The sequence below is a fragment of the Balaenoptera acutorostrata genome, chromosome 5 (assembly GCF_949987535.1).
Source record: "Balaenoptera acutorostrata chromosome 5, mBalAcu1.1, whole genome shotgun sequence".
NCBI lineage: Eukaryota > Metazoa > Chordata > Mammalia > Artiodactyla > Balaenopteridae > Balaenoptera > Balaenoptera acutorostrata.
The window spans coordinates 143,672,167-143,699,467 of record NC_080068.1 but is presented as its reverse complement, the minus strand read 5'-3'; the positions used below and the strand labels follow the sequence as shown (position 1 = coordinate 143,699,467).

At 57.3% G+C, this 27,301-nt stretch overlaps 1 protein-coding gene across 3 annotated transcripts in view; it reads left to right on the top strand.

Moving 5' to 3' along the window:
* Positions 1-24,242, top strand: part of MAEA (macrophage erythroblast attacher, E3 ubiquitin ligase) — a 30,477-nt gene extending 6,235 nt beyond the window's left edge. Inside the window, exons 2-10 of one of the 3 annotated variants that reach the window (XM_057546583.1) lie at positions 8,874-9,056; positions 10,940-11,143; positions 14,904-15,026; positions 15,740-15,853; positions 18,363-18,439; positions 19,371-19,479; positions 22,448-22,581; positions 22,907-23,102; positions 23,362-24,242. In XM_057546583.1, coding sequence (XP_057402566.1) covers positions 8,874-9,056; positions 10,940-11,143; positions 14,904-15,026; positions 15,740-15,853; positions 18,363-18,439; positions 19,371-19,479; positions 22,448-22,581; positions 22,907-23,102; positions 23,362-23,457 — 1,236 coding nt within the window. In that variant the 3' untranslated portion in view covers positions 23,458-24,242. The remainder of the gene's footprint in view (positions 1-8,873; positions 9,057-10,939; positions 11,144-14,903; positions 15,027-15,739; positions 15,854-18,362; positions 18,440-19,370; positions 19,480-22,447; positions 22,582-22,906; positions 23,103-23,361) is intronic. The other 2 variants (XM_057546584.1, XM_057546585.1) reach the window with 2 other exon arrangements.
* Positions 24,243-27,301: the final 3,059 nt, after the last annotated feature.

Here is a 27,301-nt window from a genome sequence, read left to right as displayed (position 1 = left end):
CCCCCGCCCCCTCCCCCCCTTTGGACACTGAGCCACAGTGGCCTCCCCGCTGCTGCAGGATGTGCCAGCATGGGGGCCTCAGAGTCTTTGCTCTTGTTTACTTTGTCCAGAATCCTTTCCCCCAGATGCCAGTCTGGCTTATTCCCTCACCTTCCCTGGTCTCTGCTCAGGTAACCACCTTCCCAGTGCCACCACCTTATTTACACTGGGAGGCCCACCATCCCCTCTTCTGCTCTGTTTTTCTCCTTAGCTGCTGCTGCCATTTGACTTAACTGTGTTTTGCTTCTTTGTTTCTAACCACTGGGATTATAAGCTCTTTGGAGGGCATAGAAGAAATAACTCTTCAAATAACAGATGAATTATTAAATGTTATTTTGGCAATTCTATCCAGTGAAGTAAGATTGAAACAAGTAAATGTAGCTATTAGAACGAATGAGATAGAATGTTTATGTACCCAGAAACACAAGCAAACTAACCAGAAAATGACTGCAATTAATTATAAAGGTCAACACAGTAACTGGGTACATGAAAAATAGACAAAACTCAGTCACTTTTCCGCACCCCAGCAATAACCAGTAGAACATCTCCTGGGAAAATGCCAGGAGGAGTAAAACGTTAGGGTGACTGCAGCACGCCAGCAGTGGGCGCCAGTGGAGGCGCCGTGGCTGGCAGCGGCAGCGGGGCTGGGTTTCTGTTTGCAGGTGCTAGCAGCAGCCGTAAAGACGCCACCTGACTTGTCCGTGTGCTCGATCAGACCTTTCTTATCTATCACGAGGGAAGCTCCAAGAAGGGTGTCTCTGCGGGACACCAGGGTCTGCTGTGGAACTGCGGAAGTAACAGCCTTGTTGCAAAATTGCTGGCTTTGGTTATGTGTTGTATGGAAAGGGTGAGGCAGTGGTTCCCTGGCGTTATGCATACAGTCGGCACTGGTGCCTGCTCGGGCTCTGCGTGTCGTGTTTGGTCAGTGAGCCGTCCCGGGCCTGGAGACGCTCATGTGGAGGCCTGGTGCCAGGCTGCTGTGTGCACGCCGGCTAACTCAGCATTTGCAGCGTGTACTGTTCTACTCATACTGCCCTTGCTGAGATGGACCACTGGCACAAAAGGATGCCTGTGAGTAACCAGCAGTCGCGGGTGAGAGGACCCTGCCCCCAGGAGGGAGAATACGGAGGTGCTGGCAGTGCCCTTCCCGCCTCCAGCTTTGTCTGCACTTCACGGAGTGAAAAGTCCATCTCATCACATCCCCCTAGAGGTGGACCAGCGACATGTCACTTTTCAAGAAGCCTATTTGAGAGAGGGGGCTGGAAGCACTGCTGTCCTTCGTGAGCCTCCCTCAGGTGTGTGCTGTGCCCGGGGAGGTCAGCCCAGCGGAGCGTAGAGCCACTGTGACTCGTGAGACTCTCGTGCCACACGCCGGAACACGAGGCACGGCTCTCCAGGCCAGGCAGGGGCGTCTGCTGCCATTCAGGGCTCGGTCCAACACTTTACAAGGTGTTGTTAGCTTTGTGATAAATATTTAGAAACCTCTTCTGAGGTTTCTTAATCGTGAAAGATAAAAGGCCTCATGCCATTGGGGAAATACTTCCTTCCTGTGCTGGTGAAAATGGCTGAAAACATTATGAGAACAAACTAAAATGCATCTCTTTGTCAGCAAATACTGTGAGAAACCCCACAGCAAACACTGGAGACGGTTTGAAGAAACACGTACCAAAGCAAATGGCACGGTGTGGGAGGGCCGCGGCGGAGCTGGCTGAGAGTACAGATGTTTCACACACGTCTCGATTAGGGTGTTTGCCAGATGCTGTTTCAGTCATGAAAACAGGAAGGATTACTTTTTGCGAGTCACTGAAGGGGAAAGAGGTACTGGAGGAAATACAGTTTAACATTCAACTAATTAAATGGAGAAATTCTATGATCTTAAAAGCTGTAGTGAAACAAATTACCAAGGAAACATTAAGTAGATTTGATTAATATAAATTTAATTTTTTGGTATAACCAGATAAGATAAAACCAGAATTTAAAAGCAAGTAACAAACCTTAAAAAAATCCACCAAATGTGAACCATAAAAAGCTGGTTCAAATTGATGAGAAAGCTCCAATACCCTCTTCCTTGTTGAGTATTGGGTGAGGAATACAAACAGAAAATATGTAGAAGGAAAAATGTGTTGAGTTGAACCGCATAAAATCACCCTTTTGTAAAAATGATGGCTGAGTAGCCTATACCATGTAAAAAAATTAAAAAAAAAAAAAAACTTCCCATAAAGAAAAACCCAGGACATGATGGCTTCACTGGTGAATTCTATTAAATGTTTAAAAAAGAGTTAACATTGCTCCCTCACAAACAGCCAAAAAATGGAAGCGGAAGGAAGTTTCCCAGCTTGTTCTGTGAGGTCAGTTTTACCCTAATACCAGAACCAGACAAACAATACCACAAGAAAACTACACACCAGTCCTTATGAATGAATATAGGTGCTAAAATCCTCAACGGCATGCCAGCAAACTGAATCTGACAACATATGAAAAGGATTATGTACCATGACTAAGTGGGATTTACCCCAGGAATGCAAGGTTGGTTCAACATGTAAAAGCCAACATAATGCCATACTAATAGTATAAAGGACAAAAACCACATGATCACTTCAGTAGACACAGATAAAAACACTTGACACAAAATCCATCACCCTTTCATGATAAAAACACTCAACAAACTAGGAATAGGAGAGAACTTCCTCTACCTGATAAAGGGCATCTCTGAGAAAACCACAGCCGACATCGTGCTTCGTGGTGAAACACCAAAAGCTTTCCCCTAAGATCAGCAAAAAGACAAGGACGTCCACTCACCATTTCCGTTCAGCATTGTCCTGGAGGTTCCGATTGGGGCAGCTGGGCAAGAAAAATAAATAGCAGGCATTCAGATTGGAGAGGAAGAAGTAAAGCTCAATTTGCAGATGAAATCATCTTGTGTATGGAAAGTCCTAAGGAATACACACGTACGCAACACACACACACAAACCTGTTAGAACTAATAATCTGGTTCAGCAAGGTTGCAGGATACAAGATCAGTTTATATAATAGAAATAATTTGTATTTCTGTATCCTAGAAATGAACAGTGAAAAGGGAAATGAAGAAAAGAGTTTTATTTACAATAACACTGATAAATTGGATTTCATTAAAGGGAAGAAGCTTGTGTTTCAAAGGTATGCTGTTAAGAAAGTGAAAAGACTAACAGAAGAGAGAGAAAATATTTGCAGATCATTTTTGATAAGGATCTAGTATCCAGGATATGTAAAGAACTCTTACAGTTCAATAATATAAAGACAAATAACCCAATGTAAAAACGAGCAAATGGTTTGAGGAGACTCCTCTGAAGAAGAGATACAAATGGCTAATGAGCGTAAGAGGAGATGCACGACATCATTCGTCATGAGTGAAGTAACGAAAGCGTGATGAGGCACTGCTTTATGCCCATGGGAATGACTGTGAACAGAAAGATGGGCAGTAACAAGTGCTGGAGGAGGGTGTGGAGAAGCTACAATCCTGACAGACGCTGAGGAATGTAAAACGGCGCAGCTGCGGTGGAGAGCAGTCTGGTAGTTCTTCAGAAAGTTACACACAGTTACCATATGACCCAGCAGTTCCACTCCTAGATAATCTACCCAGGAGAAGTGAAAACGTGCCCATACAAACACCTGTGCAGGAATTTATAGCCTTATTATTCATAATAGCTCCAAAGTGGAAGCAACTAAAATGTCCATCAACTTATGAGTGCATAAACAAATGTGGTATTCGCATAATGGAATACTATTCAGCCAGAAAAAGGAATGAAGTACATGCTACATCACGGATGAGCCTTGGAAGCATTATGCTAAGTTTAAAAAAAAAGCCACACACAAAAGGCCACAGAATGTATGATTCCATTGATATGAAATGTCCAGAATAGGCAGGTCCATTCAAGTAGACAGTAGATTAGTGGCTGGTTGCCTGGCTATGGGGAGTACTTCTGTAGGCAACAGGTTTCTTTTTGGGGTGATGAAAATGTTCTGGAAGTAGATGGTGCTGATGGTTGCACAGCCTTGTGATTGTACTAAACACCACTAAGTTGTTTACTTGAATTAAAAGGGTGAATTTTATAGTATCTGAATTATATCTCAATGAGAAATTGGTAAAATAAAAAGTGATACAGGGGGACTTCCCTGGTGGCGCAGTGGTTAAGAATCCGCCTGTCAATGCAGGGGACACGGGTTTGAGCCCTGGTCCGGGAAGATCCCACATGCCATGGAGCAACTAAGCCCGTGCGCCACAACTACTGAGCCTGCACTCCAGAGCCTGCGAGCCACAGCTACTGAAGCCCACGTGCCTAGAGCCCGTGCTCCGCAACAAGAGAAGCCACCGCAGTGAGAAGCCTGCGCACCACCACGAAGAGTAGCCCCCACTCACCGCAACTAGAGAAAAGCCCACATGCAGCAACGAAGACCCAATGCAGCCAAAAATAAATTTTAAAAAGGGGGGTGTGGTTTAAAAAAAAAAAAGTGGTGCAGCTTACCTTAAATTATCTTTCAAAGGGCGAAGGTTTTAGTTTTGATAAAGACTAATTTACTGATTCCTCTTTTACAGTTAGTGCATTTTGTATACCTGCAAGAAATCTTTGCCTATTTCAAGGTTGTGAAGATTCTCTCCTATGTTTACGTCGAGGATTTTTACAGTTTCAGCGTTTATGTTTAGGTGTGTGGTTCATTTCAAGGGAATCTGTGCAGATTGTATGGGGCACAGGTTGAGGTTTGTCCTTTTCCCACGTGCGGTCTAGTCCCGGCGCTTCTGTTGGGAGACGGCTGGTCCTCTCGGCCCTGAATTGCCCTGTCTCTCTGGCTGGCCACACTGACTGTGCACGTGGGTCCACCCCCGGGTCCCCCACCCTCCTTGGTCTCCGTGCCTTCCTGGACCAGTGCTTTGAATCAGGCACCATTGCCCGTATGTTACCAGTATCATTCAGGATATTTTTTTATCCAGGTAGAAAACAAATGAGCCGTCTCCATCATTTCTAAGTGTCCAGCAGTGCTGAGTCGCGCTCAGATCCCTAGGACTCTCTTAAGTCAGCTCGGGCCACTCTGACAGAACGCCCCACAGCACACACTGTTCCTGCCGGTCCTGGAGGCGGAGTCCCAGAGGAGGGGCCGGCACCCCCCAGCACAGCCGCTTCCTGTTCCCGCTGGGAGCGTCCCACGGTGTGCGGTGCTCTCCTCGTGGTTGTGACTGGCGTTTCCCCGAGTGTTAGTGGTGCTGAGCGCCTGCCCACACGTGTCGGGGCCGCGTCTCTCTTCTTCGGAGAAATGTCAGTTGAGGTCCGTGGCCCATTTCTCAGTTGGGTTATTTGTCTCTCCGTCGTGGAGCTTTCGGGGCTCCTTATGAAGCCTGGATAGTAACCCTTTATCAGGCGTGTGGTCCACAAACATCTCTTCCCGTTCCCGGGTTGCCGTTGCGCTCTGATGATTGCTTCCTTTGCTTTGCAGAAGTTTTAAACTTTAATGTAGTCCCATTTGTTACTCTTGTTTTTATTGCCTGTGCTTTTAGGAATGTATTAAAGAACACATATTTTTTCTCTTGGTCTGGTTCTTTGTTGGTTTCCCCCCCTCACTGCCATTTCTCATATCTCTGTGATTTTGTTGTCTCACCAAGGACTGTCTCTGAGTAGTTTTCCTCCCAGAAGGGGTTTGGCTGCTAAGGGGTTTGGAGCCTTGCCTATCTGAAAGCATCTCAATTTTGCCTCGTTCTCAGTGATACCTTGGCATGTTGTAGAGTCTTCAGCATTTCTGAAATTCCACCCCTTCTTTTGGCCAAAGCCCCTTGGGAAGGAGGCTGAGGAGCTGTGGGTGACAGAACAGCAGGGGACAGTTGGGGAAAGGCAGGAGAGGCAAGGCCTGGGCGGCCCGGCGGCCCCGGGAAGGACGCTGATTCCAGGTGCTCGTACAGGGGGAGGGGGGCATGGGCAGCAGAGGGTGGGACCCGAAAGCTCAGCCCTGCAGAGCGTGTGGCCCAGCTGGCATGGGCCCCGAGCATGTGGGCCGGCGGTCTGTGACGTGGGAGGATGGCCAGGGCCAGGAGAGGCGTGGGGCTGGTGCAGGTGCAGGGGACGCCTCTGGGGGACGGGAGGGTCCGGAGCCATCAGGAGCGCGGGTGGGGCCGGGTGTGGGCCACGGGCGGGGGCGGCACCCTCGCCGCCGCCACCACCACCACCACCACCACCACCACCACCCCCGGCCGGGCTGTGCCGTGGTTCCGTTCCCGCACTGTGGACGTGTGCCAGATCCTGAGTCGGCTTCTTTCCTCAGAAGAGAAATAGGTAAGCTTGACTATCACCTTACAGTATAAATTGTTGGGACTGGGTCCTGACAGTGGACTGAGGATGAGTGTGAGAGCGTCACCGGCATCTTTTTTGGATAAGAGTTAAAAGTCGGATCCCCAGCCCACGGAGCTTTCTTTGGAATCCCCCTGCCTCGGTGACGCGCACGGGTGTACCGGTGTGTGCCCGGCCCGTGCGGGCTCTCTGGCCCAGGACAGGGACCCGCGGACTCCTGGCCCGTGATCGCACCCGTGCCTGTGCAGGCATGTGACTCTTTTCTTCTGCGTCGTGGTTGTTTTGATTACATTTATTGGAATAGAATTTTAACGTCTGGATGTGATAATAAAAAACAACTTAGGAGCTTTTGTTTATTGTGCATCGTGGGATTTGTTCAATTTGTTTTCTAGTAATTCCACTTTGTTTTCTTTTATGAATGTATCGGTCCAACTCAGATTACAAATACACAGTGTGTTCACGCAGACGGCCTGTGGGACCCGGGCAGGCTGCCTCCGCTCCTGGCCCTGGGTCCTGAGGGCACAGCCGGTGACCCACTTCCCAGTCGTTCTGGAACTGAGTGCTCACTCTTTCAAGCAGTACAATTAACGCCTACACTCACTTGGGTTTAACCAACAGCCTGGAAGGGAGTTTGCAGTCATCAGTGACACCCCACCAGTCCTGACCTCAGCCCCCTGCGGGTGTCTCTCCCTGTCTGCACACCATGGAGGCTGCCTGGGGGGGTCGTCGGGTCAGGACGGTGGCGTTGGGGGGCAGACCGACGGCAGCTGAGCACCCTGGGGCATCTTCCCCAGTGCCGGTGTCACACAATCTTGGGGTTGCTCTACGTGCCGCTCCCATTACAGAGACCCATCCCCCCCAGTCCTGGTCGTGGAGACCACGGGTGGTGGTTGAAGGCTGGGTCGTGCCTCCACCCTCCAGAAATCCCATCCTGTGGCAGGACACACCCTCCACAGGAGCTGGGGGGGATCCTTCACCGCATGTGGTTTGCTGTCTGCCACCGTGTTGGGTGCTGTATGCAGTGGTCACTTTCTGACCAAGTGGACACCGAAGGAGTCCCTCCGTTTTTTCTTACAGGAAGTACTGAGTCCAGAGGAGGCGGCCAGTGTGGGGGGTGGACCACGGAGACCAGTCCGGTGGCCCGTGCAGGGGAACCCACGCCGCCCACCAGCAGCAGGTGGCCCCGAACGTCCTTGTGAGGCCGTCTCCCGTGTCCTGCTGGGCTTGGTCTCTTAGCTCGGTTGTGCTTTGATAGCCACCCCACAGCAGGTCATCAGCGAGCCCGAGTCCCAACGGGGTGACCACCCCTCGCCGAGCGCACCCCATCACACGTGGCAGATGTGGCTCGGCTCGTGGCATTCTGCCCCTCAGACTACTGATGAGACCCAAGGCGTGGACAGGCATGTTTACGCACTGCCGAGCGGGGGTGGTAGCTGAGGGCAAGGCCAGTGCTGGCCTTGCTGGGTCTCCGGCGAAGAGTCCTGCTGTGGTGGCCCCTCCGTGGCTGGAGCCCGGCCCTGCCCATCTCTGCCATCCCCCCGGGGTCTCTGCTGCTGGGAAGCCCGGGCTCTGAGCCAGGCCCAGGTCTCCTCCCTGCCAGGCACGGTACCTGGCACACGGCTGGTGCTTAGCAAGTGTCGCTGGAGCCGGCAGTGCCCCGGGAGTGGGTGCTTCCCTGCTGGGCAGGTCCGAAGACGAAGCGCTCACAGGGGCGGTTTGTGGCAGCCATCGCAGAATTCCACGGAGACCCGCCGTGTGAGCAGGGAGTGCTGGCAGGGAGTCCCTGTCTTCGGGGGGTTTCCCTAGGGGTCCCCGGGGTGCGGTGCTGGACCCTGCCTGCTGCGCTGTGACGACCTCGGGGGCCGACGCGTGTGTGAACAGCAGTTCTCCAGACTTCTCAGTGATGCTTTGTGGGTTTTCTATCTTCCTGTGCTCTGGAGGGAATGGGTGTGTCTTTAATGACTCAGGGAATGGGCGTCCTCTTGTTGAGATCAGTTAAATGTGTGCCTGGGATCTCCCATGGGTGCTGATGCCATCACCTTCCTAACCCTGAGGTGCGCCTGAGGTACTGCTTTCTGTCCGGCCTCAACCTGGTGCCCGCCGGGCTCATCAGCATCTCTGCTGCACATCGTGGGCTTTCACGTCCAATCGATTAAAGCCCACAGTACTGCTCTCCTTTTTGGTCATTTCCTTAACTGTGTTATTCTAGGTGAACTTGGTGATCTTTCTGTCCGCTGACTTGTGGAGGCTTCTGGGAAGAGTGGAGGCTGCACTACATCTTAGATGTGGGTCAGGGTGCATCTCAGCCTTTGTGTCCTTGTCTAGGAACACAGGTGACCCTCGCTCACATGGGCCTTTTGTGGGGCTCGGGCAGGTTTTAGAGGAGATGCATTTTTAGAGAATGAGAAGCCGAAGCCTCTTGTCTCAAAAAGTGCCACGAAGGAGGCCCGCACATCCTGCGTGGACGATGGGTGGCGCCCACCCGCCGACAGTGTGGACTCAGTGGCCTTCTGTCTTCTGCAGGTGCCCTACGAAACACTGAACAAGCGCTTCCGTGCCGCACAGAAGAACATTGACCGGGAGACGAGCCACGTCACCATGGTAGTGGCTGAGCTGGAGAAGACCCTGAGCAGCTGTCCGGCCGTGGACTCTGTGGTCAGCCTCCTGGATGGTGTGGTGGAGAAGCTCAGTGTCCTCAAGAGGAAGGTCAGTGCTGCTTCCGGGCCATGCTGCCTGCTCTGCCCCCAGGCTGCACGCACCCCATGGGCGCACCCTTCACCCAGCTGTCCTGAGAAGGGGCTGCCTCCTGGGGGAGCTGCGGTGGAGGGGCCCCCCTCCCCTGCTGTCTGCGCTCTGGAGTCTATGTCAGCTGTAAGGCCGGCTTCCCGGCCCACATTCCTGTTCCTGTAGGGCCAGCTTATCCTGACTCCAGATGTCCCAGGGAGCCCAGGTCGGGGAGGCCAGGATGGGTAGTAGATTGATTTATTATTTTCACAATTTCACCTCAAAACAGCACATAGGGTATCTTGTTTCTGGGAGTGGTAGGTATGCCCACTGATAGGCCCTAAAAAGTGAGATAAAATATTTGAAAACATTTTATTCACCAGAATTGGAGAGCAGGGTGTCGGGGGGCTAGAAGGCAAGGGACCCCTGCTGCCTAGAGAGAGCCCCCAGCAAGGGCCTCTCTGGCCAGTGACTCAGGGCCATTAGAGTGGGGGGCCTGATGGCAGGACCCAGCAGCACTACACCTCAGGTGAGGGTGCCCAGAAGTGGACTTGCTGGGCGAAGCACTGCCGCCCACCCCCTCCTTCAACCTGGTCTGAGTGGTCCCAGCGGGTGCTGCCTCCAGGCTCCAGGTAGAGTAAATGCAGTTCTCTTGAGTGGAGGATGCCTTCTATCTATCTGAGCATCAGATTGTTCAACTACAGTAACCAGCACAGGTACACAAGACACCACGACTGCGACACTGCAGGACTAGAAAGAGATCTGCACAGACTTCAGGTACAGAAACTATCAAATACCGTACTTTACTGTGCTTAAAGGATGAAAAAATAGCTTGAAAATATCTGCAGGGAATAGAAAGTATGTCATTTAAAGTTAAAAAGAACCAAGTAAAAATACAAGAAGTGAAAAATAGCAAATGAAAAACTCAAATGTTTGCTTACAACAAACATTTTAACACTTAACAATCAGACCAAGTTAAAGAGAGAGTTAGTGAGCTGGAAGGTGGGTCTGAGGAAATTACCTAGAATACAGCACAGGGATGAAAAGACGAGAGCACATGAGAGGGTGAGAGATTAGGGAACAGAGCAGGGCCTCTGCAGTGGGCCAGAGTCCAGCAGAGGCGGGCGGGAGCAGAGATGTGCAGGGAGAATGACGGGGAGACCTAAACAGGTTAAATAAAAGTAAACGTAACTAGGATTTTCACATAGTGAGACTGAAGAAAAGAGAGACAGAAAAATCTTAAAAGCAGGTAGAGGAAAATCCACTTGTCAAGGAGCAGCAAATATCCTGACAGCTGACTTCTTGATGGCAGTTGGAAGCCAAACCATAGTGGAATGTGCTGGAAGGAAACAGGGGCCGACCAGAATTCTGGACCTGCTGTCCAGTGTGTAGCCAACCAGCCACCTGTGCCCATTAACATTTAAATGGAATAAAATCAAGAATTCACTGCTGGGGCTGCACGAGCTACACTTCAGGTGGTTGACAGTGGCTGCTATGTGACGCAGGTGTAGAACACTTCCACTTGGCTTTCTTAATTTTGAGCAAAATTGCCTTTAAGGGAAAGTATTATAAAAGATAGAAAGTCACGTTACAATGACAAGTAGTTTCATTAACCAGGAAGCTATGACAAATTTAAAGTTCTACGCCTCTGGCAGCACAGCCCCAACGTATGTAAAGCAGTAACATCCCTGAGGAGGTGGACAGACCCTGCCGTCCCCTCGATAGCAGCAGCCCCCACACTCTTGCTGCTCGTGGCCCTGGGCCCCAGCTCCCCTCTGACCTCCCTGCCTCCTGGTCCTCGGCGGTCAGGGTGGGGTGCCCGGTCGCCGCCCGTCCTGAGCGCCCCCTCTGTTCGCGTGTCACAGGCGGTGGAGTCCATCCAGGCAGAGGATGAGAGCGCCAAGCTGTGCAAGCGCAGGATCGAGCACCTCAAGGAGCACAGCAGCGACCAGCCGGCAGCGGCCAGCGTGTGGAAGAGGAAGCGCATGGACCGCATGATGGTGGAGCACCTGCTGCGCTGCGGCTACTACAACACGGCTGTGAAGCTGGCGCGCCAGAGTGGCATCGAGGTGGGCGCGGGGCTGTGGGTTCCCAGCCCTGCGTGGAGGCTCCGCTCGGCCATTCGTGCGTCCTGAGCCGGGAGGGCCCCTCCCGCCTGTGACGGCTCTAGGGGTGCGTTGCACCTGCCGCAGTGGTTTGCACGCGTTGCGAGGAGCAAGAGTGTGGACAGGGACCCCTCCCCCCACCGCTGCCTGCTTTCCTGCCGCCAGGCGCGTCCCGTGACCGTTCTCCTGGGGGTAACGCCTTTCTCTGGGGTCAGGCACGTTTTCCATCTGTCCGTGTGTGGTGGCCCCGGGGGTGCAGGTGTGGAAGTGCTCGATACCCTAGGCTGCTGGCCAGTGGCGAAGGGGGCTGTCACCACCCCCTGCCGGGCCTCTGCAGGTCGGCCTGCACCTTTCTCTGGCCTTTGGGGCGGCGTGGCTGGGGGCAGTGGTACCCTGGTGTCCCGAGGGCAGCCTTCACTGGGGGGGCGGGGGGGGCAAGGAACAGTTGCTCGGGCTGCTCAGACCAGAGTGCGTGGCCACCCGACCCTGTCCGCATCCTGTGTTGACCGGAGCCTCTGGCGGCAGAATCCGTGTGGACAGCGGTGTCTCCCTCGTCTCCACGTGGGGTCCCGTCTCAGCCTGCTCCTCTGCCACACGCTCGGGACCCACTGGTTCCGCCCCTCCTCACCCTTAAGTTCTCAGTCTGAGCACTGCTGGCCACCTGGGGCCCACCTGCCCCCCCCCCCCGCCAGTCCCATCCCCTGGCATGGCTTAAATGCCACCCGTGTGTGCGTGGCTCCCACGCTGGGTCGAGGGGCTCAGCCCTGGCGGCTCGAAACCCCAGCCTGAGCCATGCCCCCCGTCCCGGCAGGTGGCCTTGGGTCCCTGGCAGCATCGTGCTGTCACCCCCACGCCAGCATCCACAGGTCCTGGCTGTGCGCCCTGGCCCCACTTCCTGCTGTGTCCACGTCCCTGTCTAGTTCCAGCCCCAGGCCTTTCCTTCGACGTGGCTGACACACTCGTGCAGTGGGGCTGGGGACGGGGGCTCCTCACTCTTGCACCCCAGCCCCGGGCAGCTCCCTGGAGCTGCGTGTGCCGCGTGCCCAGGCTCCTGCTGTGGACGGCAGGGCCACCGGTCTCAGCTCGGTGCCCAGTGGTCCCTGGTGCCTGCTCTCCCCACCCCTCCCTCCCCTGCCCAGCACGGCCAGCTTCTGACCGCCGGGCTCTCCTAGCCTCACATTCCTGGCCCGGCCCGTCCATCTGCGGCGGGCGTCAGGCTTCACTCCCGCGCGCTCCCTCCCCTGCACCTGCGAGGGCGTGGCCACGCACACCTGCGGTGGCTGGTGAGGCACGAGCTCCCCACGCCTCCTGGCCCCCAAACGTGCGCCTCGTAGAGGGGAGAAGCACGAAGCCAGACGAGATTTGGTGAAGGTGACGTGTCTGCAGAGGTGCCAAGAGGGATGGGAGGGCGGCGGGGGAGGGGCTGGCAGTCCTCAGAGGAAGGTCGCAGCCCCAGAAGTTTGGCATGCACCTCGTCGAGGAGACAGTCCTGGAAGGGGGTTGCCACAGGAGCCCCCAGCTTCACACAGAGCGCAGAAATCCAAGTCTCTTTCAGAAGCAGATGCAGGAGGACATCCTCGTGGCCTTGGGGTTGGGCGAGGCCTCCAAGGAAGAGGCTGCAGCTGGGGCTCCTTAATGTTAAGAACTTCTTTTCATCAAAAGACACCACGAGGAGGGGGAGTGCGGGCTACGCAGACGGCCCAGAAGGGAGGATCGCCTGGTGGGGTCCGCTGTGGTCCCTGCGTCAGCAGCTTCCATGCTTGCGCCTCCCGGGCGCGGACTGTGCGTGGCGCTCACTCTGGCCCACCTCCCGCCGGCTGGTTTAACATCTTCACTGTGGCTTCCATAACTGAGGGCCCGAGGATGTCAGAGGACCGTCAGCAGGAAAGGAAAGACCTGGAAAGACCCGGGATGCCGGGGGGTGCAGGCAGGAGAGGCCACTTCTTGGAATTTAGAGCAGAACTGGAAAAGATGGGAAATGGGAGAGAAGAAAGACTAGAATGTCGTCTGGGGGCCTGGCCTTTGCCCAGTCGGAAGGGTTCAGGAGAAAGAAGACAGTGGAGAAATGGCCAAGGAAGCGGCACGAGAAAGCAGCCCACCTCTCCAGTGAGGGCGGTGAGCAGAGAACTGGATTAGTGAGTCCTGGTTGCAGCAGCCACGGGGCGCCTCCTCGTCAGAGCTCCCCGCAGGAGGGCAACGCCAGGTGGCAGCCGGGAGGAGCAGTGGCCGTGGCACTCGGCCCGCCACACTCCCAGCCCTGTCTGACCGGGTCCTGTTCCGTAATCGGCAGTCAGGACGGGGAGGTTGGGGGCGCTTCCTGCGGGCCCAGCCGCCGTCCCTACTGAGGACGTGAGTAGAGCCGCCCTTGCGTGGCCGCCCTGACCTGCCCGCTGTCTGGAGCGGCTGTGCAGGAGCTGGAAAGCTGACAGGGCATCTCCAGTGTGCCCCCCCAACAGGAGCGCACCCCGGGCCCTCTGGTCAGCTGCTCTTCTGCCCTTGACCCATTTGGTTCCGCAGGAGATGCTTCTGGAACTAGCTGGTCCACGGGCGCCGCCTTGTTGCCAAGTAACTGTACTCGATTATTTCTTCTTGTTAATTTTGCTGTAAGTGCCTGGTTTTCACTGCAGCATCATTAGCTGTATGCATTCAGTGGCTCTCTTGAAATAGAATAGGTGTCTCTTACTTAAAAGCTTGCACCTTAACGCTGCATCCACCAGTAGGACTCTGTCCTTTTGCAGCACAGCTCCCCCAGGGAGCTTGACGTGGCCCTGGTGCCTGGGTACGGAAGTTCGGTGGCGAGCTCCTGGCTTGCTTTGCCGTGGTAGACCTTGGTCGAGAGAGTGTGGGCGAGAAAGCTCTCTTGTCCTGTGCTCTGCAGTGCCCAGCAGCCCGTGAGGCCTGAGTGGGGACTCTGGAGACACGGGGTTCCAGGCATGTTTGTGTTGGGTGTTTCACCTGGTAACTGAGAAACGGATCTTCACTGACTTTTTCTGCTCGAGTCTGTTCCAGATGGAAGAGAGATTTACCTTTTGAAATTTTCGTTTTCTTCTAATGACCCCCCTCCTTTTGTGATGTCTGAGCATTCTTCACCTTGCCGTGTGTGACCAGGGAGGCCCTTCTTGCTGGCTGTAACCCAGCCTCTTGCTGGGGGCCTTGCACTCCCTGGCACCACACAGAGCCCCCTTGACTGCAGCAGGTGTGCACTTGAGTTGGTGGGTTCGTTACCGCGGGTCCCTGGCCCTACTGGGATCCTCCAGCCCAGCAGATGCAGCTGCACTTGGCCTGCCCTCCCAGATTGCCAGGCCTCAGGGACGGAGAGAGGAGAGCAGACAACGGAGGGCAGAGAGTTGCAGCCCCTAACCACCCTGCTGCCCCTTCTCAAAAATCTAAACTTGAAATCAATCTGCAGAGCAAAACACAGAAAATGAGAGAGTATGGACTGCTGGGGTCTCCGTGTCTGCCCTGAGAGGTGACGGGGGGCAGACCTCTGCCCTTCAGGGCCCCAGGTTCTGGCAGGGCCTGGGCTCTCGGGGGGCCTGGGAGCCAGCATCTAACTGGGGCGCAGGCCTGCCTGCTGTGCAGACCCGGCCCGCGGAGGGGCTGCCCTGGCAGGGGGCGGGGGTGCTCCTATAAGATGAGACTGCTGGGCAGCGGGTGCTGTGTCGGGCCGGCCTTGGGCGGGTCCGGGGTCCCGTGCTCTGAGCCAGTGCTTCCTTCCCTGCAGGACTTAGTGAACATTGAGATGTTCCTGACAGCCAAAGAGGTGGAGGAGTCCCTGGAGAGGCGCGAAACGGCCACCTGCCTGGCCTGGTGCCACGACAACAAGTCCCGGCTGCGAAAGATGAAGGTGTGCGGGGCTGCGCCTGGGCGGGGCTCCTGGAGGGGCGGGGCTGCACCTGACAGGGCTCTTGGAGGGGGCAAGGCGCGCCTGGGCAGAGCTTGCAGGGTGGGGAGGCAGCTTCACCACCTGCAGTAGAGCCAAAGTGCTTTTCACCTGTCGGTTCAGAGTTCTGGGGTTCTGATTCATAGTGGAGGGTTATTGGGTTTGGTGTGGGTCTTGGGGTTTTATTGGGGGTGGCGTTTGGGTTTTAGGTAAAATCCCTGAAAAGTGCACCCCCTCTGCAATATGGTTTGGATAGAAGTTCTGAGCACGAGGTTCTAAAGGCACGAGGTGTTGACCGGGCTCGCGCTGCGCGTGGCCGCTGCGGGGGGTTGGCGCCGGGTCGGCCCCCACACACGTGGGGAAGCCGGTGGGAGCGGGTACCCGCCTGCCAGGGTGCAGAGTTCCAGGCTGGGGTATTCTCCAATACAGCCTTTCTTGAGACCCACAAGCAGCTTCAAAAATAGGCACTTAAACATAAATTGCAGAATTTAAACATGCTCACTGAAAGGTGTCATTGCCTTAGGGCTTGCAGGAATGCTTGATTGTATTAACCTTTCCTGCCTCTGTCAGAAAAACGTTGTCTTCTGTGTTCTAAACTGAGTGCCGCTAACCCCGCCCCGCCGAGCTTGTCGTGTGCACGTAGTCACCAGCCAAGGGTGACACTCTCTGCCACTCAGGGCCGCCAAAGCGAGCACGACGCGAGGACGGGACGGAAGAGTAGAGTGGCCAGTGGCTCCCCTAAAGAGAGTGAGGACCTTGGTATGGAAAGCATAAAAGGAAAGCCAGAGCTGGTATGTAACGCGCGCCCGCGCTCCTGCGCCACCCCGCGGCTGTGCGCTCGCTGGGGACCCGGGCAGAAGGAAAGCAGGCCTCGGTCGCGACAGGCGGCTTCTGCAAGCCCTGTTCCCTCCCAGAGAACACTGCTGCTTGGCCAGGGCACACCGCGTGGGCCGGGTCAAAGCGGGGGCCTTGCAGCTACCAGGGGGTGGGCTGGCAGGGACCGAATCCACGGATGGCACAGGCCTGTGACCTCGCCATGTAACTTGAAGGAGCACACGTAGTCGTCCAGAAGTGCGTGTGGAGGACAAGCTGACGACACCAGAACGTGCTCAGTACAAAAGAGCGTCTGAACACAAGTCAGTACGCAGTCAGTGTACAGTTCGTACACGTGCTGGGCACACATGAGCTCCTGCACTTGATCACACTTGCAGGCCGCGGAGGGGAGGGAGCTGGGGCGGGGGGTCAGGGGTGCCCGGGATCCCTCAGATCAGTGATGAGATTCTAGACGAGAAAAGAAACTCAGACCCACGTTTCCCGCAGTTGAGAAATACTTCCAAGGGTAGGCGCAGCAAGGAAAGTCTCCGGAGTTGACCTGGGTCTCTGGACACGTCAGGCTAACAGAGGCAGCAGCGTGTGTGCTGCGTGTCTGCCAACTCGGAAGGGGTCATAAATGGGAGAACGCCACGCCTTTCTCAGACAGCACGGGGCGTGTTCAGCCAGCAGCACATGACGTCACCCAGATCGTAGCCATCCGTCCACGGCGAGTGTGAACGCCTGCGTGTGTGCTTCCCTCTCAGCGGACTGTTTGAAGGTTAACCTGGAGAGCAAAGAGCCACCGTAAATAACGAAACACATTTCCACGTGTCAGTTGTGTAAAGCTGTGACCCAGCGTTTACCCGTAACGCTCCTCGGCTGCACATCCACCGGCGGCCCCAAGCAGAAGCAGTCACCGGGCCCCCGGAGGCAGGCGGGGCCTCTCCCCGCTGCTCCCCCTCTCGGCCCTGCGGGTCTGGTCTCTGAAGGGGCCGTGTCCTCTTCACTGGTTTGTGCGGCACCTGCCAGGCCGCCCGCACCCTGCCCCACCCAGTCGGGGGTCAGGACAGACTGCTGCCCAGGGCTTAGTCCCCCGTGCAGAGGGCAGGGAGGGGGGCTCGGGCTGGGAGACCGCCTTCCCTGAGCACCTGTGGGGTGGATGTGTGGGCACCAGGTAAGTGGCTCTCTGCATCTCTGCCGTGCCTCGGACACCCTGGGCAGCGCGGTCCGGCGGTCAAGTCAGCCCGGCCTCCACCCCGTGTCCCGGGGGCGGGGCTGGGGGCTCTGTGGAGGGTGTTCTCCCAGGGTCCGACCCAGGCGCTTCCCCAGAACGCAGTGTGCACGCCGGGGCTTGGGTGGGGAGTCGCGGGGTTGGCAAACTTGAGTTGAAGCGTCAGGCGTAGAGCACCGTTCCCGCCATCTTGCAACCTGGGCGCTGTGGCAGTGACAGTGAGGTTTGCGTCCTGTTCTGTTAATTCCACGTATTCTGTCTCTGGTGGAAACCATGTTCAAGATGTGATCATCTAAATTACTTCTTTTGTAAAATAATCCAGGTTTTTCACCTTAGGTCACGAAATTCATTTTGCCTGCTCGCCCTCTACCCCCAACCGCAGGGGTTTTAGCCCCAATTGGATTGACATCGCTAAGATTTCAAAGTTAGTCTGGGCTTCCATACAAGCGACCCCCCTGGTTGGGGCCCTGTTAGCCGCCCGCAGAGTCTCCCGTGGAGCTTTGGGACTGACGCCTCCCAGGTGACGCCTTTGGGAGACGGCCACCCCCTGGCACAGCAGCCCCAGCCCCTCCGCACCCTCGGCAAATCCTGGGGCTCCTGCCTCTTCCAGGACCCGGCCCCCGACCGGCTCTCACTACCTCTGCCTCCTTCACCTGGTCCTGGCCAGGCGCCCGGCCCCGCCCCCCAGGGCCTCTGAACGGGTTCATCCCTCTGCCTGGAGCGTTCTCCCGGAGCTCTCACAGCCCCCACCCTGAGGGTCCTCGCCCAGCGCTCCCTCCCACCCACCTGGCGCCCAGGCCTCACCGCAGCCTGGCTCCAGAGCCGCCTGGCGGTGGAAGGCGCCCCGTGTGGCTGGGGGCTGCCGGCCGGCGAGGCTGGGGGTAGAGGAGGGCGCGCGCTCGCTGACTTACAGGAACCGGGCCGCTGTGTCTGTGCGGTTACCCGCCGCCCCCTGCGCTGCCGATGGCCCACGCTGCTTCTCGCCCCCGGCGCCGCCTGCCGGCCCTCCCTGCCCTCCCCGGCCTGGCCTCAGGGACGCACTCGGGGGCACATTTGGCCGAGGCTGCGCTGGGAGGGGCCGGGCCCCAGCCCGTCAGAGCCCAGAAAGCCACGGCTGCGGATTGAGATCGCGGTTTCAGTGGCAGCCCTGCCTCCCTGGCGACTCGGAGCGGCTGTCGCTGTGCGCGTGGCCTCAAGCTGGCACGTGGCTCCGGTGACCCCGTCTAAGCTGTCCATTGTCTTGTCTTCACCCTCAGAGCTGCCTGGAGTTCAGCCTCAGGATCCAGGAGTTCATTGAGCTCATCCGGCAGAACAAGAGGCTGGATGCCGTGAGGTAGGCCTTCCTCCTGACTCCCGGGGCGGGCGTTTCGGGTCCCCTCCCGGTCTGGGTTGGGGCAGGCAGGGCGGGTGTCTGGCAGGTCTTCTCTGGCTGGCTGGGCCCTGCCCAGGGACGCACGGCCGCTTCTCTCCCATTGCTGAGCGGGGGTGAGGCCGCGGGCGCCCCCGACAGGGCCAGGCCTCCACCGCACTCTTCCCGTCGTGGCCCCTGGAGCAAATGGCCGTCCCAGGTCAGGCTGTGGGCAGCGGGGAGCGCAGCGTCCCCAGGGCAAGAGGGCCCTGGGCAGCTCTGTCGGTCCTCCCGCGGCTGCAGCTTCAGCCTCGCGCCCCGAGCTCCGTCTCCTGGAGGCATGGGGCGCCGGGCTGGGGGGCTCCCAGCCCAGGATGTGGTGGTTAGAGGGTGGGCGGGGCCAGTTTTGCTCTCCACGGGGAGCCTCAGGGAAGGAGGCTGGGGTGCAGGCGTGGCGGCAGGGGTCCCCGCCCCCTCCTGCTGTTTCCACCCGCACAGCCAGGGCTCAGCGCCCGGGGTCTGATCGGTGGACGCGAGTGAGGCTGTTCTGGGGGTCACTGCAGAGCCGCGAGGCTGGACCCTCTCTGGAGCCCCAGGGGCTGTGCGGAAGGAGGGGCGGGTCGGATCCAGGTGCCATGGATGTCGTTGCGCCCGGTTCGTGGCACCCAGGGTCACCTGGAAGGGCTCGGGCAGGTACCGTTTGCGTTCAGGCACTGCCTCTGGGTGTTTTCTAGGTGGGATTCTGTACTTGGTGCCTCGCAGCCCGTCCCTGTCCCCTTGAGGAGGGGGTGCCTGAGTACCGAGGCTTTCCGCGTGTCTGGGTGGGGGCGGGGCCCAGGATCCCGCAGCTCCCGCGGAGCCGAGCTTCCCGGCGCTGGGAGCGCAGACTTCAACAGGCCGCGCTGTCCTTTTCCAGACACGCGAGAAAGCACTTCAGTCAGGCCGAAGGGAGCCAGCTGGACGAGGTCCGCCAGGTCATGGGCATGCTGGCGTTCCCGCCGGACACGCACATCTCCCCCTACAAGGTAGGGTGCGCCTGGGGGCCCCGGGCGCTCGTAAGGTCTGGTCTGCAGTCACTGCCACAGTCGAGCGTGGCCCATGCACGACTTGTTCCTTTCCCGTCTTGGGCCTGGTTCGTGGGACCCAGGGTCACTTTTCCCGTCTTGTTCCCATTATGCTGGTAAAAAAAAAACTTAAATCAGAAAAGCTGCAAAGTGCAGCTCCAAGTGCCTGACCGCTCCCTTTCCCTCCCTGGGGGCGCCTCTCTCTCTGGAGTGCCTGGTCAGGGCTGGACAGGCCGGGGCCTCTGCGCGGCTCTGCCAGTGTCTTTCCCAACCTCGCTTGTTCCTGATCTGCCTTCTTTTCCGTGCGCCAGGATCACTGGGCACATCTGCCCTCGGTCCCTCCCCTTTGGGCGGCTCTCCTTGACCTTGAGGCTCCATGTGGGGTCTGGGCAGGGGCATACCCCCCACAGCTGTGGTCCTTTTGAAACCTGGGGGCCGCCCTAATGACCTTTGACCCTTCTCTTGGAAAAAACACCGCAAGTCCCGTCCTGTAAAACCTAAGAAGTCTGACAGCCCCCCTTCATTCCTTCCTGTCTCCTTCCCCTGAGGTTCAAACTGGCTGTTTTCCCTGGGGGTGGCCCATTGAGTTCTGGGTGCCGCCCACCACTGGTCTCCTCTCCTCAACAGCCTTTCTCAGTGTTTACAATGTGAACAGGGTTTTGCAAATCCTGAAGTTGTGCTTCCTTTTGATGAACGATTCTGTCTTTAAGTCATTCCTCTCTTCTTGGTTTTTGTTATAAACACTCAAGAGAAGACAAGCTACACCTTCAGCACTTTGCTCAGAGGCAGCTCGTCACCCACAGCTCCACGCCCACGAGCACAGTTCGGCCAGGCTCGGCACACCTCGTAACAAGGAGCCCCCCCCTCCAGTTCCCACTAACATGATCCTCGTTCCGTCTGAGGCCTCATCACAGTGGCCTTGACGGTCCACAGCTCCTAGGTCTCTCTGCGGAGCCTGGGGCGCTCCCTGCCGCTCTCCCCTCCTCCTCCTGGGCCCACCTTTTAATGGTCCATTCAGTCTGGCATCGCCTTCAAGCTTTTACCTGCTGCCCACTGCCCAGTTCCAAAGCCACGCCCCCGTGTTTAGGTATTTGTTACCTAAGGCATCCACTTCCGGTAGCCGGTTTGTGTCTTAGTCCCTTCTGGCGGCTGCAACAACACACCACAGATGGGGGCTTGTGAACAGCAGAATGTATTGCTAACGGTTCTGGAGGCTAGAAGTCCAAGATCAGGTGCCAGCGGGGTCTGGTGAGGTGCTCATCCAATTCCCGACTTCTGCTGTGTCCTCCCGTGGCGGAAGGGTCGGGAGCCCCTTGGAAGCTCTTCTTAGACGGGCACTAATCCCGTTCTTGAGGCTCCACCCTCGTGACCTCATTCCCTCCCAGAGGGCCTCCCTGACCATCGCCTTGGGCCTCAGCATTTCAGCGTGTGCAGGGAGAGGGTAAAACCCCTTCTTTGTGTGGTGAACCAGCCCTGTGCTCCGGGCCTTGAAGCTTGTCTCTGTCCAAGGCCCTGAGTGTTTGCCCTGCAGCCCCGCCTGCCCCGCAGAGTTCTGTGGGGCCCCTGGCAGACCCGGCCCCTGCCGCCCAGAGTGTGTGGCGCAGGCCTTCGGGAGGTGGCTGGAAGCTTCTCGCCCTGACTGAACTCACACCTTCTAAAGTGTTTGGGAGTGTAAGTCAGCAGGTCACAGAGATCTTCAGGTCTAAACTCAGGTTTTAAGTCACAGTGTTTGCTCTTCCTGCTCTGGAGATTTGTTAGAAGTGCAAGAAAGGCCCGCCTGCCCTTGGGGGCAAGGTGTCCAGCTCAGGAGGGCGTGGCGCGCATCCCTTCCCTTCCCTTCCCTTCCCGATGCGGCCTTGCAGGGGCTGTAAAGAGCCAGGCGAGTGCTGCCATCATGGCCTTGTGGAACAGGAGGGGCCGAGCCTCAGAATGGGCTCCGGGCCAGGGCGGAAGCCACAGCCGCCAGGGCGGGCCACCCCTCCCCGGGGCAGAGCTCTCCACCTGGCGCCGACACAGCCTCCCACCTCTGAAGGTCGGTCAGACAGATTGAGCGGCACAACAGAGAAGACCGAGATGACACAGGAGAACCTCGGCTCAGAGCAAGCGGGGGATCTCGGGTGCGGGAAACTCAGAAACAGAGTTGGGACAGTGGAGTGTCCTGGAAGCAGGAGCAGGGGGCCAGATACTCCTGAAACATGCTAGAGCAGCCTGGTTAAGGGAGCGAAACCCTCGTCCCTCGTGGTGGGAAGTCACAGGCGTGTCCCTACGGGTCACGGTGGGAACGGCACGAAGTGCTTTGAGAGGCGGCTGTAGCAGAGGCTGCGCAGGGCCTCATAGTTGGCACTGGGCAGTGCCAGCCCCTGGGTGTGGACCTCTTTCTCCGTGGACTTTGATAAAAGAAATATTAAAAGCATCTCTTAAACGTTGGAGTGTGATGTGTACCGTACGCCAGGACCCTTGAGGAGCTCACACAGAACCTCTGACTGTGCTTTTGTTTGTGTGTCTCCCCCTCCCTCCCTGCGCTCTCTTCTTGAGTCTAAACCTGGGTGGTTTTAGGGATGGACATGGTTTAATCTTCTCTTCTAATAAGTGGTTTTCTGGAATAAGGCTTCTCCTTTCAGCCCTTAACGCTCTTAGCAAGAGGCTCTGGAGCTCGCGCCGTGCCGAGCTGTCCTTTCAGCCCCACGCCCTTGACGTGTCTCGAGGCCACAGGACACGTGCTCCAGGGCATCCGAGTCCCCTCCCAACAAGTCGGTGTCCCAGGAAGCGAGTCGGCAGTGGGCTCGCCGCGGGCCGGAAGTCGAGGCTGCCCTCCAGCCGCCCGCCTGCGGCTTAGTGGGGGGACTTCCTCCCGTCACCTTTCATCTGCAGGGAAGAAGATTCGCGTTTGTTTGCCGTTGTCACCCCAACTCTGCCCCGCTTCTTCCAGGACCTGCTGGACCCGGCCCGGTGGCGGATGCTGATCCAGCAGTTCCGGTACGACAACTACCGGCTGCACCAGCTGGGGAACAACTCCGTGTTCACCCTCACCCTGCAGGCCGGCCTCTCGGCCATAAAGACACCGTATCCTTCGCGCTGGGAGTGGCTCCCCGTGTGCCCCTCTTAGTGTGGGGCTGGCGTCCAAGACCCCGCTCCTTAGCACGCTCGTCCTCCACCTTGGAACGGGCGCTGCATCCCCCGACTTCAGACCCGTGCCTTAACTGGGCTGCAGCCCCACGGTGTTGAGACTGGGGGAGGGGGTGCCCAGTGGAAACCTGCCCTGAGCCGGGCCGCCTCCAGGTCCTGCCCAAACTCCAGGGATCGAGCCATCTGGAACAGCCTCCCCCGTGGTGCCCGGGGGACCCCCTAGAACCCCGGCCGGCCCCTGCCCTCCTTAACCCGCGCGCAGGCAGTGCTACAAGGAGGACGGCAGCTCGCGGAGCCCCGACTGCCCAGTGTGCAGCCGCTCCCTGAACAAGCTGGCGCAGCCCCTGCCCATGGCGCACTGCGCCAACTCGCGCCTGGTCTGCAAGATCTCGGGGGACGTCATGAACGAGAACAACCCGCCCATGATGCTGCCCAACGGCTACGTCTACGGCTACAACGTGAGGGCGGGGCCTGGGCTGCGGGGGGAGGGGCGAGGCCTGTAGGCAGAGCGGGCGGGGTCAGAGGGTGGGGCGGGGCTAGCAGGGCTGGGCCCTGAAGGCTTAGGGCTTCCTGGCAGGGGCAGGGGTACCTGCCGGAAGTAGCTTTTGCGAAATGCAGTGACTTGTTTCCCGAGACTTGGTTGTGTGGGTTTCTCTCACGGAAACGTTGATTTAAACCATATTGGCCCGTCTTAATGCGCTTGGTCTTTCTTTTCAGTCCCTGCTCTCTATCCGGCAGGATGATAAAGTCGTCTGCCCGAGAACCAAAGAGGTCTTCCACTTCTCCCAGGCCGAGAAGGTGTACATCATGTAGGCGGGTCGCCGCGCCCGGGCGGCTGCGGGCCCCTGCCTGCCTGCCTTTCTGTTTCTTGCGACCAAAGATCAGTGAGCAACGACAAACACTCTTGGGAAGAGAAGAAATAAGATTTAATAAGCTCGTACTTGATTTTGTAACAAGTCAGCTCTTCGACGCTTTTGAAGCGCTTTCACCTTTCAGAGAAACTTCTTTAAAGACTGACCACGCGGAGGGAGGCTAGAACCTTTCACCATAGGAACTGATTCCTTCCCCGTGTTCTCACAGTTCCCTCCCTTTTGCTAACGAGGAACCCCGGGGGACGGGCTAGTCCTCGGCCGTGGCCCGGGAGCGTTGGTGGCCATGCCAGACTGACCTGCGGCGACTCGGTGCCACGAGGGACCCTGTCACTTCTCTGTAGAGCTGCTGCCAAAACGCCAGCGCCGCGGGTGGGGCCGGCGTCCAGGACCGCCGCCTGCCTGCAGCCGCGCCCACGGGGCTGTGTTAGGATGTGTGTAGGCTCAGTGTCATGTCACTCGTGCCGCCTTATCTCCTGCCTGAGAATGTATCCGTGGAAATCCACTGGACCGGGGTCTGCAGAGGCCTTGCCGACGGCTCCGTAACTTTAGCTCTAAACACTATTCATTACAGAAGCCAATAGTTCAGTTGAAGTAACCACCGATGACTTTTCAAATCAAATGAACCATTGTAGTTTACACGAAACCGTATTGTAGAGGTTTGTATTCAACGCTTATTTTTGCATGTTGATGTTGATTAGCTAATAAAATGTAAATGTAAGACACGCGAATAAAAGCGTTTCTACTTCTTGTTCCGCGTGCACATCCCACCCCGCCGGCGGTGTCTGCCACCTGGCCGCTGGTCCAGGGTGGGGCCTGGGTTGGTGGAGAGCTGCACCCACGTGAGCTCCGTCCCGGAGTCCTGCCCCAGGGCCCCTTCAGCCTCACCACTGCCCCCCCCGAGCAGCACCTGGTAACTGGGGGTCCCTCGGGGGTCATTTGAGGCACCTGAAGCAGAGCGTGTCTCCTGCTGAGAAGGTGCCAGGCTGGGAGGAGGGGCCACTGCTCAGATCTCCCTGCTGAACTTCGGCAGGGATGGCGCGGGAAGGGGGCTCAGGGTTAGGATGCGGGCGACCACGTGAGCCCCTCTGCCTAGCAGGTCGTGCCTTGGTGGAGGGGCCTCCCCCTGCCCACTGCTTCGGCCCCCTGCGGTCCAGGAGCTGCCCAGTTCCCTTGGGCAAATTCCTCTTCTTAATTCGCACACCTTCTGTCACTGTGGCCAAACGGGGCTCAGAAGCAGCTGGAGGCCACTCCGGCTTGGTCGGGGCAGGGCCACCTGCTCCCCCAGGTCCCCAGCGCCTGGCCCCAGGCGTGCTCTGTGCTGCGAATCTGTCCCCGTCGCTCCTGCAGACATTTCCTGCTAGGACCGGCGCTGGGTTCTGTGGCCCCTGCTAACCACTCCCTCACGCCTGTTCTCTGCCATGTCGGCCGAGCCCTCTGGGTTCCTTGGCCTCCTTCCTGGCCTCACTGCTGTGCTTCCCCGACCCTTGGCCCGCCCGGGCTTCTTGCTGGGTGCTGGCCGCTGTGGCTTCCGGCCTTGGTCCCAGCTCTCTGCTCCTCTGCCAGGCGCCCACGCCGACCCCTGTGCCCTGGGTCCACATCCCAGAGACCACGGTCTCCAGGTCGTCGCTGTGTGCTCTGCTTAGTGGGGGCCAAGGATGGCAGCGCCGTCTGAGTGGGGTCTCCCCGTGCCCGTCTGCCACCAGTCAGGCCCGGCGCACACGTGGGCTCCCAGCTCCGCAGGGGTGCGGGGCAGAGCTGTCCGCGGGGCGATGGGCTCCTTGCCGCCGCCTGCACCCAGGGAGGGGGCAGCGGGGGTCTCTGCTGGCCCCATCCCCATCCTCTCTGCCTGCCTTCCTGCCCTTTCCTTTCTGTAGAAGTAGGTCTTAACTGAGCACACGCACGAGGATGAGTTTCTGCACGCGTGCTCGTGCGTGTGGCCCGAGGGCCAGCGGGCCCTCAGGGCTGCCCCCGGGTCCTTCCCAGGCGAGTGCTCCAGCAGCGGTGGTTCTTGGTGAGAGTGGCTCAGCGGTTCTCAGACTCGGTGAAAACAACCCTACTGTCGGCTCCCCGGGTGGCTCGCCCACGGGCAGGCGCAGCCCATCCTTTCCACTGTGTGCAGCGTCCCACTGGACGTGTGGAGGGTGACTTCCCGTCCACACGCTGGTGGACACTTGGTTGTTTCCAGATAAACCTGCCCCGAGCGCTCTTGTACGTGGCTTTTGCTGAACACACACACGTGTTTTGTGGGAGGAGTGCCGGTCTCGTGTTACCTTTGCTAGACAGACGGCTGGCCGGCATGGGCCCCCCCCCCCCCCACCGCTCACACCGCCGCCGGCGCCCGGCCTTCCACGTGGGCTGCACGTGCTGCTGGCTGTGAGCACCGGCTCCCTGTGGGCTTGTTTAGTTGTGAAAATGGCACGTGTGGAAACACAGATCTTAAGTCAACAGCTGGATGAGTTTTGCTAAATAAATGTTCACACACATTAGCCAGCAGGTCCAGGTGGCCAGCGCCCTCGGCCCCTCCAGACTGTCTGCTTGCCCTGCGCGCAGCCGTCGCTCCGGTTTTCATAACTCAGGTGAGTTTCGCCTTCACTAAAATCAAATCACGGACTAAGCTCTTGGTTCCTGACTCGTCTCACCCAGAAACTCCCGTGGTCTCTGTGGGCCGCTGCTTCTCCATGCGCACCTGGCCTGGCTGTCCACCCCGCCATGGACACGCGGGCGGTTCCCGGGACGTTGGCACCCCCGTCTCTGGACATTCCTTCTTCTCTCCTGGGTAAAAACCTGGAAGTAGAGTCCCTGTGTCCTGGTGTCGTCACGTGTTTAAGGTCGCAGCCACCAAGGACTTCCTGGAGCGGCCACACAGCCACACCCCTCCGCGCGCCCCACCTCGTTCTTTTCTTTGTGTGTTTGTGCTCTGCGTTTCCTGGGCTGGGTCTGCCTCACTACCCGCTGACTGGTTAGTCATAACGCTGTCAAGCCTTCTGCCCCGTTTTCGTTGGACTACCTGTTATCTTAATTAGTAGGGATTCATTACATATTCTGGCTACCGACCCTTTGTCAGAAATATGTATATAAACTTTATTGACACTGTCATTTGATCAGCCGAGGTTTTAATTTTAGTGAAGTTCAATTTATCAATTTCTTCTTTTATGGTGAATGCCTTTTTGTATTCTGCGAAATACTTGCCTATCTCAACATCACAATGATATTCTCATATCTTCTAGAAGATTTAGTGTTAGCTTTTATGTTTAGGTCTGTGATGCATCACAAATTAACCTGTGTGTGTGGTATGAGGGAGAGGTTGAGGGTCATTTCTCCCCGGTGTGTTTATCCTGTTGTTCCAACATCAGAAGACTTTCTCCCCATTGAATGATGGTGGCTCCTTTGCTGGGAAAACCACCCCCCGACTCTCTCTGTCTGGGTCCGCTTCTGGATGTCCTCACACCACACTCCATCTCAGTCACTGGAACTTTAATGGAATTCTTGAACCCAGGGAGTGCGAGTCCCTTTTGTTCTACTTATTTTCTAGGTTTTCAAGATGGTGTCAGCTGCTCTACTTCCCTTGCACCCCCATGTAAATTTTAAAATCAGCTCGTAAAATTCTACTGGGAAAAAAAAACAGTCTGCTAGGATTTAAACTGGAATTGTGTAGAATCTCAAGATCAATTTGAGGACGGTCTTAGTCTGCTCAAGCTGGGTGGCTGAGACAGGAGGATATTTCCTCACGGTCCTGGAGGCCAGAGGTCCAGGACTACGCTGCTGGCAGTTGGGTCCTAGTGAGA